At 43.6% G+C, this 14,040-nt stretch overlaps 1 protein-coding gene across 1 annotated transcript; it reads right to left on the reverse strand.

Annotated features, from left to right (window-relative positions):
- Positions 1-773: 773 nt before the first annotated feature.
- DLL1 (delta like canonical Notch ligand 1) lies at positions 774-9,769 on the reverse strand. The gene is made up of 11 exons (XM_044675815.1): positions 9,496-9,769; positions 8,665-8,997; positions 7,714-7,774; positions 7,231-7,488; positions 4,758-4,818; positions 4,066-4,196; positions 3,770-3,939; positions 3,432-3,648; positions 1,784-2,576; positions 1,529-1,646; positions 774-1,376 (listed from the first exon to the last, which is right to left on the reverse strand). The coding sequence occupies exons 1-11, from the start codon at positions 9,547-9,549 to the stop codon at positions 1,371-1,373; spliced, it is 2,202 nt and encodes a 733-aa protein (XP_044531750.1). The 5' UTR covers positions 9,550-9,769; the 3' UTR covers positions 774-1,370.
- Between the last annotated feature and the right edge of the window lie 4,271 nt (positions 9,770-14,040).

Consider the following 14,040-nt stretch of genomic DNA (forward strand, 5'->3'; position numbering starts at 1 on the left):
CTTGGAAACATTTACCTACATCCATGATTCCTCAATGTGGTATGTAAGGATTGAGCTTACTTAACAATCAGTCATAATAGCTTTATGGCAGTGCCAGATTTTATGAATGACAAAAGCTGGTTTAAGCTTCAACATTTTGTTTGGTAACAGGGGTTGGATACCTAACAAATATTGTAATGCATCCTCTCACCTTACTATTGTGACTGAATCAAAATACAAATAATTCCCATGTAAACAAAACAAAACAAAATTTAAAGGATCTTCCTAGGATGTCAACAAAACCTTTGTCATGGCAAGGATTTGCTCAACTTAAAATAAAACAAAATAATATTTTTTAATTCAAAAGGAAAGTGGCCAGTTCCCTGAAATTTTTCAGCACCAATAAAACATGACAGTGAGAAAAAACATGTGTCTGTTGATATTCTCAAGAAGTCAACTAGGGTTGTTTGGCAGAATCAATCAACTGAAAATGACTGCATGATCTCATTAAATTATCTTAATGGTAGCATTGGAGGGTTTCTTTGAAGGGAGTCTGCAGCAATGAGAAAAGTTGCTTTTAATCAATTCAATGAAACTATATAAGAGATATTTAAAAAGAGGTCATTTCTATTTTCACAGAGACCATGGAGAGAGTGAGTCTGTATGGAAAATTGGTGGGTAGAAAGATACCTTTCTGGTTATCATTCATAATATTTATTTTGGAAAAATATTTTAAAAATGAATTTCTTCATTAACAAAACAGTAAAAAAACCTCAAATAACATTTGCACAATATTCCATAAATACATTTATATACAAAAAAATATAGTCACATAGACCCGAAGTGCCTTTGTACATATTTACCAAAAAATTTAAATTATAAAAAATGAACATCACAAAATACTCAAGCTTTACAGATATCATGAAAATATTTTTACAAATCCAAAAAAATAACACACATTTTTTCCACCTAGAAAAACACATTTTAGTATCAAAAAGGACAATAAAGGCAGTGTTTGTGTTTCTAATTCAAGAAAAGACTGGCTCATAAGAATCCAAAATATACACTTCAGGCAGTGCATGCTTCTTATGTAGTAATTAAGTCCATTCATTTAAATATATATTTTTTTTAAAAAGCAACTGTCCATAGTGCAACGGGAAAAGTCTTTAAAAAGGCAGTGCAACAGGTATCCTTGAACACCAACCCAGCCTGGTGTCCAGCTCGTTTTGCAGTCACTTTTGCTAATTTCAGGAAGAGAACCAGCTCAGTCTGAATTTAGTTTCTCAGCAGCAGTCCATGAAGGGATCTCCCTTTCCTCTTTCAGCAGCATTCGTTGGGGCATATATCCTTGGAATTTATTTATTTAAGAGAAACAGGAATTTTTGACATTTTTACACCTAAAGAGGCCCCACCAGGCGAGAGGGGAAGGAAAAAAAAAAAAAAAAAGAATTGTCATTTATAAATAGAATCATCCTTCGAGCTCCCCACCATTGCTCTCCAGAAGGTTATTGGCGCTTTTCACCCTGCTCGAACAAGCCAACCTACTCACCTCAGTTGCTATGATGCATTCATCTTTTTCTTCTGATATGACATATACTGACTGGTACTTTGTATCTTTAGAAGTGGAGTACACAGATTCTGGCCTTTTTCGTTCTGATGTTTCGCCACTGAAAACCACAAATGTAGAGAAAGGTCAGATTAAAGAAACTTCCCACAGCTAGGGACAGAAACGCAGCAAAGCCCCCTTTTGCACACCGCCCACCTTCCTGCTCCAGCCCCGAGCGGGGACTAGCCAGAGACCTACCCTTTGAGCGGCGTGGTGCTCTTGTCCTCCACTCCAGGATCGTGCGTCTCGTATTTGGCTTCGCACTTACTGTGCTCTTCCCTGGAAGGGTCTTCGTTCTTGAGATCATGTACCAAATTGTAATCCACTGCTGGATAGCGAGTCTTGAAGCCATTTTTATCTGAGTTGTTTTCCCCGTGGAAGTCTGCTTTCTTGTTGGTGTTCTTGATTTGAGCCGCACCGATGACGCTAACTGAAATGTCCTTTTCCCGCTGACAGTTGGCCAGGTTGTTCATGGTTTCTGTCTCTCCCCTGCACGCGTCAGCTGGGGGCTGCCGCTTCTGGAGCTTGAGCCGTACACAGACCACCACAGCGGCACACCCCAACAGTAGCATGAGGACCAGGATGATGCCGGCACAGACAGCAATCCAAGGGAATTGCCCATTCTGGCCTTCTATGAATTTGTCAGGAACCACCACTCTGGGACTTTGGGGAGGCTCAGGGAGCAAGAACTGACAGTTGAGTCCTCCATAGCCCCTGGCACACTCACACACATAGCGGTGGTTTCTCTCATGGCAGGTTGCCCCATTGTGGCAGGGACCGTGTTCGCATTTACTGACAGGGGCACTGCAGTTTTTCCCTGTGTATCCTGGGGGGCAGGTGCAAGAGTAGTCATTGACCCCATCTTGGCAGGTACCCCCATTCACACAGGGGAAGGAAGCGCAATCGTCCATGTTGTTGTCACAGTGTCTCCCAGTGAAACCAGCCTGGCATTGGCATAGGTAGGAATTCCCCAGATCGACACACTGGGCTCCTGGAATGTACCAAATGAAATAGAATCTATTTATCACTCTGTTCCTATAAACTCCTCAACACATCCAGATATTCCAACTATCTGAACATATTAGAGCACCAGTAAAATAATGTTCTCAAAGAGCCCAAACGTGACCTTTTAGCTTGCATACTGAATGTAAAGTCAAAATTATTTTTTTAATTTTAATTTTACTTCCATAAAGTACTTCCCTTTAAACCTGTGACTCTAATAAGGGAAAAGAATGAGGCTGGTAGAACTGTTTCTACCTTATTTCCTCTCTTCAGCTTTTCCACTTGGTTTGTTTGCTTTGGGAATTTCTTTTGGCTCACATGGTAAAATAAGGCTCTCTGTAAACAGACTATATTTCCTTCCTTGGTTCTTATATAGTAGCACACCAGACTGCTATTTTGGGGTGACAGAAGACTGCAGAGCTGGGTTTCCCTCCAAAAGAAAAGTGAAAAGAAAAAAAAAAGAAAGAAAAAGCTGCCATCCCAATTTGGCTTAATGGAATGAGGACTGGCCTCGAGTCATTCACTGGATTTTCTATGTGGCCTTGAATAAGTCATTTTACTTATTTCTCCTTCAATTTCCTTCTTCTAAAAATAAAAATACTGCCTCCATCCCATTTCCCAGAGATAATATGGGGATTCTGGAGAAAATATTTATAGAAATCACTAGACTACTTAAAGAAAAGCATTTCACAAGTCCAAAGTAGCATAGGGTAAAAATATAAGTTTGACCTGAAAACAAACACCCATGCACTTTCAAAACCTCTTTATTTTAGGTATTTACTCCCTCATTTAAAAATACTGCCTGACCGCAGCCACCCTCCTTAATCTTCCATTTTTGTCTTACCATTGGAACAAGGTGAGGAGCTGCAGTAATCAATTTTCTTTTCACAGTTAAAGCCAGAGTAACCCACTGGGCAGTGGCAGGTGTATCCTCCATCAGGGTTATCTGTGCATCGACCACCATTGAAGCAAGGGCCATCAGCACAAGTCATGGCGCTCAACTCACAATTTTTACCATAGAAGCCAGGTGGACAAGTACAGGAATAACTGTTTTCAAGATCCTATAGATAAAAAAGGAAAATGTTATTGCAGGCTGTAGCCCCAAAAACCTATTTACCCTTGCCCAAAAAGGCATTTCCTACTTGGGATCAATATTCCATTCCAGCTGAGTCCTCAACTTACTGTGCAACTTCCTCCATTCTTACAAGGGTTAGCATCACATTCATTGATCTCAATCTCACAGTTGGCGCCAGTATATCCTGGACGACAAGAGCAAGTATAGCTTCCTTGACCAGTGTTGGTGCAAGTGGCTCCATTCTTGCAAGGCTTGTGATGGGTGCAGTAGTTAAGATCTATACAAAGAAGTGAGGGATAGGGGAGAAGGATGACAAGGAAGACAAATGTTAAATCCAAGAACTTTCTTCTGAACTGTACAGCAATTAAAGGAGGAGCTTACAGGCACATGATAGAGAACTCACCCTGGTTACAGAAAAGACCTCCCCAGCCTTCCTGGCAATTACACTGCCAAGGCTGTTGACAGGTCCCATGGAGGCACCCTGGGTATCTGATGCACTCATCACAGTACCGACCCTGCCAGCCAACTCTACACCTAAAAATTTTTTTTAAAGAAGAAAATAAAGGTCAGATTGAAAATTGATACAAGAAGTCATATAATACTCTACTGAAAAAACAAGTGACCACTCTTTTCCTCAATAACTTTTTTTATACTTCCATTGATAGATTCACACAGAATTTAAGAATCTTAGACAATTAATAAATAACTAGCTTTATACAATCCTATAAATATATTAACATTAAATTAAGATTAATGTTACTAATGTAACTACCAGAATCCATATCTCCATCTCATCTTATCCAAGTTTCTCAAATTACCATCTAAGCCAATTTAACATTTAAGTGAAAAAGGAAGGAAGGAAAGAAAGAGAGAGAGGGAAAGAGGGGAAGAAGGAGAAAGGAAGGAAAAAGAGAAAGAAAGAGAAAAAGAAAGAAAGAGGGAGGGAGAGAAGGAAGGAAGGAAGGAAGGAAGGAAGGAAGGAAGGAGAGAGGGAGAGAGGGAAGGAGGGTGAGAGGAAAGGAAGCAAGAAGGGAGGAAAGGAAAGAAGGAAGGGAGGGAGGGAAGAAAGAGAAGGAAAAGTTTTTGGAAACTCACTTGCATTCTCCAGGCTTGTCACAGAATCCATGTTGTTCATCACATCCTGGCAAGCAGATTGCTGAAAGCAAGTAAGATACACAGTAAGTGCATCCTCATAGTACTTCCTCAAAATACTGATGGTTTCTTCTGTTTTATATTTTGGGGTCAAACTTCTTCCCTACTTCAGTTGGTTAATACCAGCTGAGCTAATCTCCCAAATGTGCTGTATTTATCTAGCTTGCCTAGTAACTGAGAACTTTACTTATCACTAGGGATGAGCATTCTTCTTAATACAGTTGCACATAGACAAAAGAGAGCTCCAAAAACCCCAACCCCCTTTCTTTTTAAGAGAGGGTCAGAAGTCTTTCCCCCTCCCCCCCCCATTCTATGCACAAAGCTCCACCTCTTAATATCCCAGAAAGTGTGTGTAGATAAGAGTGGACAGCTGGTATGCAGGGTGCCAGGGCAAGACAGCTGCCCTATTGTCTATTCTCTCCCAGCAGCTGCCCCAGTGCAACAATACCAGCCCCCTCCCCACAACACACATCCCCCCTCCCTTCCCCATACATACATACTCAGCGTGTACACACATACACACATCCCTTAAACCAATGAGGGCCAAGCCTGCCTTCCCTGACAGCCTATCCCTGTAGAGATCTAATCTATGGCACGCGTGGTGGGGGAGGGAGAAAAGGAGAGACTTACAAATTTGAATAAGAAAAAAAATAGTTTAAGTTTATGGCTACCCTACCTGGAAAGGAGTGAGAGAAGGGGGGAGCAGAGGGGGGCAGGAGTCCAGGAAGGGGTAAAGGAAAGGGGCTGCCACATTTTGAGCTGGTTTACTTGCCAGCTTATGGAACTCATTAAGAAGCTTTGTAAATTTTAATTCAACAAAATCAATTAGGGGCAATGCAGAACTTTAAAATGATCTATGGGGATACATTAATACAATATTTTCCAAATCCAGGGAATTGTAAAGTAATATGGCAGGCACTTGCTACTTTATACTCCTCTTCCCCACTTAGTGGCATAAAATATAGCAGCTTGGCTTCCTTCTCATCCGTCTCCCCAAATCCCAGCCTCACACACACCCCCTAAATTCAGAGGAGGCCCTTTAGCCACAGGACAAATAAAATCTATGGCCTTAGAACAGCTGATTAAAAAGGCTCTCCTAAAAGCAAACGGAGGAGGGTGGAGGGACTGTCAGTGACTCTGGATAGTGGCACTAGGACATGACTCCTGAGTGTGCAGGGGTAACCTGATCCCTTCTAGGGGTTGGGAGGGAGGAGAGGCCATGGGGATCCGGGAAGAACTGGGTTGCTTTGCAAGCTAGAGGCACCACTGAGGTCTCAAAGGCCAACTGTGTAGTGGGGTTTATTGGTAGAAATCCAGCAGAACTAGCCACAGAAGCCAGCTTTCCTAGCTGTCCAGTCTCTTCCTTCCCTCCAATCCCTGGTGTCTCCCCTTCCAGCATTCCTATTGCTTTGCTCTTTGGGCTGTCATGCCATACTCTGTGGAGGTAGGAGCTAGTCACGTGACATTTAAATAGCAAGTAATCTGGCAGGTAGAGCGGTTTCTCTATGACTGTGCCAGGATAGTCCTTTTCCTTGTGTGTGCATCCAGACCTGTTAAAGGGCATTCAAGCTCCATAAGGTTATATCATGCATGTGTACACACTGGCCCATAAAGTTGTTAACACCAACTAGGCCATCTAAGGAAAACCACATAAATAAGATTATTGTGTGGAGTTGAGGATGTACTGAAGGGGATCCTCCTTTCATGCCTCATCTTGGCAGGGAAGTAACCCTGAGTTCGAAAAGATTATTCCCTAACGGATCCTACCAACCTGGAAAGGCTTTGAGTAAGGGCCAGCCTGTTGTGGTAGACTAGTCTTACTAAGTTTAGAGAGTCTCCCAGATAACATATTTTCAGTCACAGAAATATGTGAGTACTGCCTGTATTCAGTCAGAGAGTTTACCCACAACTTAAAACACTGGAAATAATTGGTGTGTGGAATACATACACATGAATGCCCTCTTTGGCTGAGTGCACCCATCTCCTCTGTTTTTATTTATGTGTATGTTCAGAGATAAAAAATATAAACATAAATAGCTATTTGTGTATATATAACAAACAGGGCAGAGACACCCTGATGTCTAAGGCATTATGACAGTACCTATCCAGGAGAAAATGATGGCCCATGTTTTTCTAAAAGAGCTTCAAAAACATTCGCATACATACACATAGGAGGATTGAGTAGGTATACTTCTTAGCCTCTGCACCCATTCCTAAAGCTTCCCTTTCTAGCTGTTCACTAAATTCTCAAATGAGGGAACTGGACTAGATTGCTCTCAGAATTCCCTTCCAGCTCTAACATTCCTTGATTCTGTGATTCTGGATTACTGCCCCAGTAATTTGTGAATAGTCCCTGTATATGCTGATGCAAAAGGGAACAGGGGGTTGGTTTTCCTCTTACGGAAAAGACACTTACGTTCAGTGCAGTACTGGCCTTTCCAACCAGGATTGCAGACCTTCTCTCCTCGCTCCCCACAGGTGAAGTGGCCAAAGGCATCATCCCTGGGTCTGCAGAAGACTGAGCAGCCTTCGCCATAGTAGTGCTCATCACAAACAAATCGGTAGGAATACTTGAGATCAGTTCTACTGCTGGTGTGCAGGTCCTGAGACCACTCTTCCCCCACCGTCAGGTGCCGCTGTGTGGCCAGTCGGCTGATCAAGCGATCAGGATTTTCTACCAAACAGAAGATGCTCTAGGTTAGCTCTGCTTGCTAGAGAAGCATAGGGGCCATTTAATGATAAGGCCAAGTTGTTGTCCCCTCAAGTTTCAAGGTCAAAAATCTAAAGATTTGGGGGTGGGAGAAAAGGGGTAAAAATAGGAGAGGTGTTTGTTTCAGAGGGAAAGGAGAATGAGGTCAAATCTGCATTAATCCAGAAACCTGCAGACATAGATATTTACCTGTAGTGAGATCATCTGGTGAATCTGTGTGCAGAGCCTCTATGATAAGTGAGAAAGTTCCCTTGAAGAAAAGGAAAGCAAAATTAAATAATTGCAGAAAACTATTGAAAAAAATAATCAGAGATACATAATTAAGACAACAAGAGGAAAGTAGGTATGAATGCATTCATGTGTTGGGTAGGAGCTCTTTATGATGTCTTTTGCCTGTTTTCACTTTTCTCAAGGAAATGGAAGAACTTTTTGAAGAGTAGTTTCCTGGCATGTTTTTTCAGCCTGTTAGTACAGGATATTGTGTTTTGTTTTGTTTTGTTTTTGTTTTTAAGAGAGAAGGGAGGGGGAGTTGGAAGGGGGCGGGGTGGATGAGACTTGAGGGCAGTTGTCATTAATCTTTATGCTTAGTTTACCCAGGATCACACACTAAAGTGGAGGGGGGTAGAAAGTGGGGGGAAGGCTGGAAAATGAAACCTTTGGGAATTTGACGCTGTGTAGACAATTATACAACCAGAACTTCTGAGAAGAAGGTGAAATTAAAACTTTCCCACTTAGAAGATTTCATTTCATTTTTAGAAGACACAAAATATGTAGAAAACTAGAGGTTTCTTGTTTTTTGTTTTTTCCCAAGTGTTTAAAATTTACATCTTATCTATTGCTTCCACAGATTTCATTTCTGGGTCAGCTAAGTAAATTCTTTTGAATCCTCTGAGGTAAAGAATACCTTCTGAACCCTAATAAGTGTCTCCCTCATTCTGCTCCCACCCACCTATCACAGTTTTCCGATGTACTCAACCTTCTATCCCCTCCCTCCCCCTAACCCTCACCTTCCTGAGAACTAGTACAGTCTTGTCCTTGCCCATCCTTGTCCTATCACCTTAGGCAATGTACCCTTCCCTTTTATTTTAGGCTTCATCCATCAAGGCCTTGATGGTTTCAAGTGGAGGATAAAAAACTTACTGGCCAGGTGAAGCCGAAGGGGAAGCGGATTGGGTTGCTAAAGGCTGGGTCTGCATTACTGGAGCTGTCAGGTACACTGAAGGAGTTGGCCCCTAGCACTGGAGTAACCGCGCTGCCATAGGTGCAAGGAGGCTCCGGGGATACACTGGCCTGGTAGTGTTTTAGGCACACACGGAAGAAAGTCTTGCAATCGCACTGCAGCAGCCCGGAGCCCGAGGCGGCGCTCGCGCTGCCTCCCCCGCTGCCTCCGCGGCAGCAGTTGCGGTTCCCCAGGAGCCCCTTCTTATTGACAAACTCCTGAAGCTTCAGCTCAAACACCCCGGAACTCCAGACCTGCAGGGGGAAAGAGGGAGAGAAGGAGTCAGTAAGGAACGCCCCTCCAGGATCAAGGGAATCTTTCTGTCAGCTTGGTACCGCGACACTGCGGAATGAGTGCTAGAAACCTCTTGTGCACACACACACACACACACACACACACACACACACACACACACACACACACACACACTCCTCCAGTCCCAAAAGCAACCATATAGAGATGAGAAGAGCCTAGGCTAACCCATCCGACACTTTCCAAATCTCGAAGCCCGGTGTATGTGCGCGGGTTGCTGCTAATGCTAATACTTTGATCCATAGAGATTGGGGACAATCCATTTCCCTTGATTTACAGTTGTTCGCAACAGCTATAGTTTGCATTACCCGCGTTCCTTTTTATCCTTCCCACACTCCCGACTCAATCTCAGGCTAGAACCTCAGGCTAGCCCCAGCAGCGTCAAACGCCCCTTCTTTTTCATAGTTTTTTCCCTTAAAAAGTTGAAGCAAGACACTTACCTGGCAAAGCAGTGCGGAGAAGACTGCAAAGGTCAGCATGGATTGACGTCCCATGGTGGGCTGACTTGATTTTATCTCTTTTCTAGTCTTCCTTCCCCCCCACTTCCCCTCTTTTCCTTGAGATTAGAGAGGATTAAAGGGGGGGGGAGATATTTCAAGAGCCTGGGACAGAAAAAATCTCCTGTCCCAGGCTAGTGGAGTTAGAGTTTTCTTTTTACAAGAACCTCTCCTCTCTTTTCTGTGAGTGTTGTGGTTGCTTTAGATACGCCCTTTCGGTGACTGACAGCTCTAGTGGATGGCCAAAAAAAAAAAAAAGAAAAGAAAAGAAAAGAAAAGAAAAAAAGGGAAAAAAAGAGAAAAAGGAGGGGAGAGATTGTTTTGAAAATATACGTATATATGTTATATATAATATTCTGAATGTCAGCTTTTGGGTTTCCTCTTGTCTCTTCCAGTCCACGAGGAGATAAGGCTCTTTTTCTTCTGTATTCTCCTTGCACTTCTTCCCCACCAAAAAAGCGAGAGAAAGAGAGAGAGAGAAAGAGAGAGAGGGAGAACAAGACGCCAAATGTTTAGCTTAATTCCCAAGAGAACAGCGAAGAGGCTTCTTCACAAGGAAGATTAAAAAACGGCGATCTGGAAATCCCTATAGGCGAGGTGATAATCCCCGATGGCTTCGGAAGAAGGGAGAGGGGTTGCTGGTTGTTGTTTTGTGTGCGGGTGTGTGTGCGCACAGCTCTCTGGCCGCAGTGGATTGTAGCCGGTAGATGTCAAGCAGCAGCGGCAGCGACTAGCGACAGCGGCAGCGGCAGCGGCAGCAGCAGCGGCAGCGGCGATTTGTCAGAGATCACTCGACTCTTATCTCCTTAGCCACGGCAAAGATTCGGGCTGTTCGGGGGTTTTTGTTTTGTTTTGTTTTGTTTTATGAATCCAAGCAATAACAAAAGAAAAAAAAAAAGAACCACACACAAAATCAGAGAGTGTTTCGGTGTCTTAAATAGCAAAATGTATGCGCCTGCTTGTTGGCCCCGGGTCTCTTCTTGTATGTGATCTTTGCTCTCTGCCTGCCTGGGTCTCTCACCGAGTGTGAAGCGCTGAGGATCTGACTCTCACCCGGCGCCTGCCGCCCTTATATCCCGCCGGCCGCCTGCATGGTTAATGAGATGCAAATGAGCAGCCCCCCAATCTGGCGAGAGCTGTCACAAAGGAGCCACTTTTCCAAACCCTCCTCTCAATGGATCGCCAAATGGTCAGTGAGCTGTAAAATGTGCAATCCTCCTCCTCCCCTACTTCCCCCCACCCCTCACCCCCTCCGTTCCTCCACCTCTCCCTACCTCCACCCCTCCTTCTTCCTCACATAACACAAAACGCACTCATTTACATTCCTGCAAAATTTTCAACGCAAGAATCCCCCTTCTGCTCTCGGGAGATGGTAACACCGCCCCCCCACGCCCGTCTTCTATCTCTTCGCCCTCCCATACCCTTCCTCCCTCTTCCCGGCAACAAACACACACAGACACAGACACACAAGCTACCACTCTTTTCCAGCAGGAAAACAACTTCCAACTTCTGAGATCTGGAAATTGCCTCTCGAAATTCTCCAGTAGCCAAGGCGCCCCACTCCACCCCCACTCGCAAGGAAAACTCAACAGCCAAGGATACCCATAGCTTCAGGGAAAGTGTGTGTGTGTGTGTGTGTGTGTGTGTGTGTTTGTGTGTGTGTGTATGTGTGTGTGTGCGTGCGCGCGCGCGTGTGCGCGCGTGCATGTGCGCGCACGCGTGTGCTGAGGAGGGGGGAATTCATTATTCACAAATACATCAGCTTCAGGATTTGTGAACCGTCTAAACCCTTACAACCTCCTCAACCAGAGTTTAAAAAGAAAGCTCTCTGAATCCCGGGCGTGAGAGGTGGGGAGAAGTGTAGCGAAGATGGGAAGCAAAGCCATCCTTAGTTTCTCAAAGTTTGGGAACTTCTAAGACGAGGCCCCAGGGGAGATTCACCCCAAAAATCAAGGAGGAGGGAGGGAAATCACGTGATCGGGTTAGTGAATGGACTAACCGAGAAGGGATTTTTACTTTCTGTCCCCTACCCGTTACCCCCTACCCTCTACACCAACGACCTCTCTCCTCTGGAGGATCTCCTTCCTTCCCACGAATTACCATATATGTGAAGAGGAGGGGCAAGGAGACTTGTTTCACGCCACCAGGGAAGTCGGGAGCCCTAAGCTTACCCCGCGCGATTATTATCCACTACCACCATCTTCCCTCGATTCTCTTTCTCACTCCCTCCTGAGTCTCTCCCCCCCCCCCCACTCCCACCCCTCCCCTCGCCTCCTTCAGCTTGGTAAAAAGTGAGTTTGGTGTGTGTCGTTCGCGTGGCTGTCATTAAGGCAGTTTGTTATTGTGCGAGGGCTGAATCAGTTGGCTCTTTGTACTCTCAGCTGTATGGTAATGCAGTCAGCACCTGCTCCCTGCACAATACCAGAGAGAGAAAGAGCTCCCCTCGGCGCACGATACTGCCTCTGCAACAATGTCCGGCACATATTTTAAAGAGATCCCTTCCAGCCAAAAAAAAAAAGAGAACCTCTTTACACCAACCGTCACCTTATTTTTTTTTTTTACACATCCATCAGACACTGGAACTTTTGTTTTGATATTTTTAAAAGGGGAAACGAGTTTATCGGTAGTGCCCGTAACCCATACATTATACACATCCACAAAATTTCTCAAAACGGGGGGAGAGTGGAGGGGGAAATATTTCTTATGCTTGGAAGATGAGGTTTGAAGAGGGAATAAAAAGTGTGGGCTCAGATCCATAACTCCAATATAAACTTTGTGATAGTGTGTAAACTTTGGCATCTCTCCTCTTCCCCACCCCCACCCTTCCTCTTAACACCTATAGGAGTTCATTAGAATGCAAGGTGTAACTGTCTGAGTAAATGTCATTTTAATTGTAACAGATCATTTCAACACAGATTAAGCCAGTGTGTGCAGTTGGCTACAATAACCTCACTGTAGGTATATGCCTCGCTAAAAGCTTTATTATGGCCACTTTATTGGGTGGAAACGTGCATTTGCATGGCAAAATGTGACTTTCATTGAAGCAGATGTCTTGATCACAAATTATCCTACAATGCATGGGGAAAAATTCTCAAACACTTCTTAAAGTAAAATTACTGGTAATACCAATTAAAAGAAAATCACTTGATGAATTCATTCATGGCTGCCCATCCTGGCTAGCTGGCGACTGTAACTGTAACCCAGAGCTCTTTTAAGAGATGAAAGCATCTCCACTGCCAATGGAACTGCCCAAATACCTGAGAAGTCTAAACGGGACCAACACTTTTGTAAACTTTAGCCTTTTTTTTTTTTAAAGTAATCTGCTGAGGTTGAATATAGACTCTACCACAAATAGTGTCGATTTAATTTTTAAGGAGTAAAATGTGAATAGTAAATTTGGCATCAAAAGAGGATTATTTCTGTCTCTCCTTACCTACACTCAGGTTTGGCTTATCGCTAATGGTGCTTTCATATAAATTGTCACGTTCGTGGCTTTGAATTGGACCTTCCTTCCTCTGTGAGGTGCTGCTGTAACGTAAGGACATGTAGGGAAGTGTTAACCTGTAGATGACTAAACAGCTCAAACGAGCGAAATGTAATTTACTCTTGCCATCTAGTGTCAACATCTTTCCTTTAATTAGATCTTCACTTTTTAGTAGTGTTCATTACAGATCTGTCTGCGTCCTACACAAAAGCATAAGTAATTCTAGCCAGCTAGCTATCAGTCCTTCTGATCGATCGATCGTTCTACCTTCTTAACTACCTATCTTCCTACCTACCTGGCTATATCTGCTTTTATTGTCAAATGGAGAGATTATATATCCCCAATGGTACTCACAGTTAAAATGTTGAGTGGAAAGAAGGAAGGAATGAGTGTGTGGAGGTGTGGGTGTGTGCATATATGTGAAAAACTCTCTCTAGAGATCTGTTTGGTTTTGTATCGAGATAAGTAGTGGTATATAATTTTAAATCTTTTAATCGGATGATCGGAATAGAAAATTGACTCATTTACATACCTGTTTAAAAAACTGGAAATAAAAAGTTCCACGCGCAAGGGCTTAAGCCTTTAAAAAAAAAACCTTGCCCCCAAATCTTTAACAAACCCCCCTCAGTATCAAGTATTTGTTAAATTGACGGCGCACAGATTTCTCGATTACTGCGGCAAAGCGTAACTGAAAGGCATCGTAAAATCCATCAGAATCCTGCCCAAAGCGTTCATTCTTTCCCAACTTAATTTATGCCACGCGATTCTGTATTGGGGAAATCAAGCAGAAAGCTCTTTTTTCTTCGTCTTTTTTTAAACTTTGCTTTACCTCCTCCCTTCTCTCCATCTCTCCCTCCCTTTCTTCTTCTCTCTGTCTCTGTGTCTCTGTCTCAGTGTCTGTCTGTCTCTCTCTCTCTCTCTCTCTCTCTCTCTCTCTCTCTCTCTCTCTCTNTGTCTCTCTCTCTCTCTCTCTCTCTCTCTCTCTCTCTCTCTCTCTCTCTCTC

The sequence above is a fragment of the Gracilinanus agilis genome, chromosome 4 (genome assembly GCF_016433145.1).
Source record: "Gracilinanus agilis isolate LMUSP501 chromosome 4, AgileGrace, whole genome shotgun sequence".
Lineage (NCBI taxonomy): Eukaryota > Metazoa > Chordata > Mammalia > Didelphimorphia > Didelphidae > Gracilinanus > Gracilinanus agilis.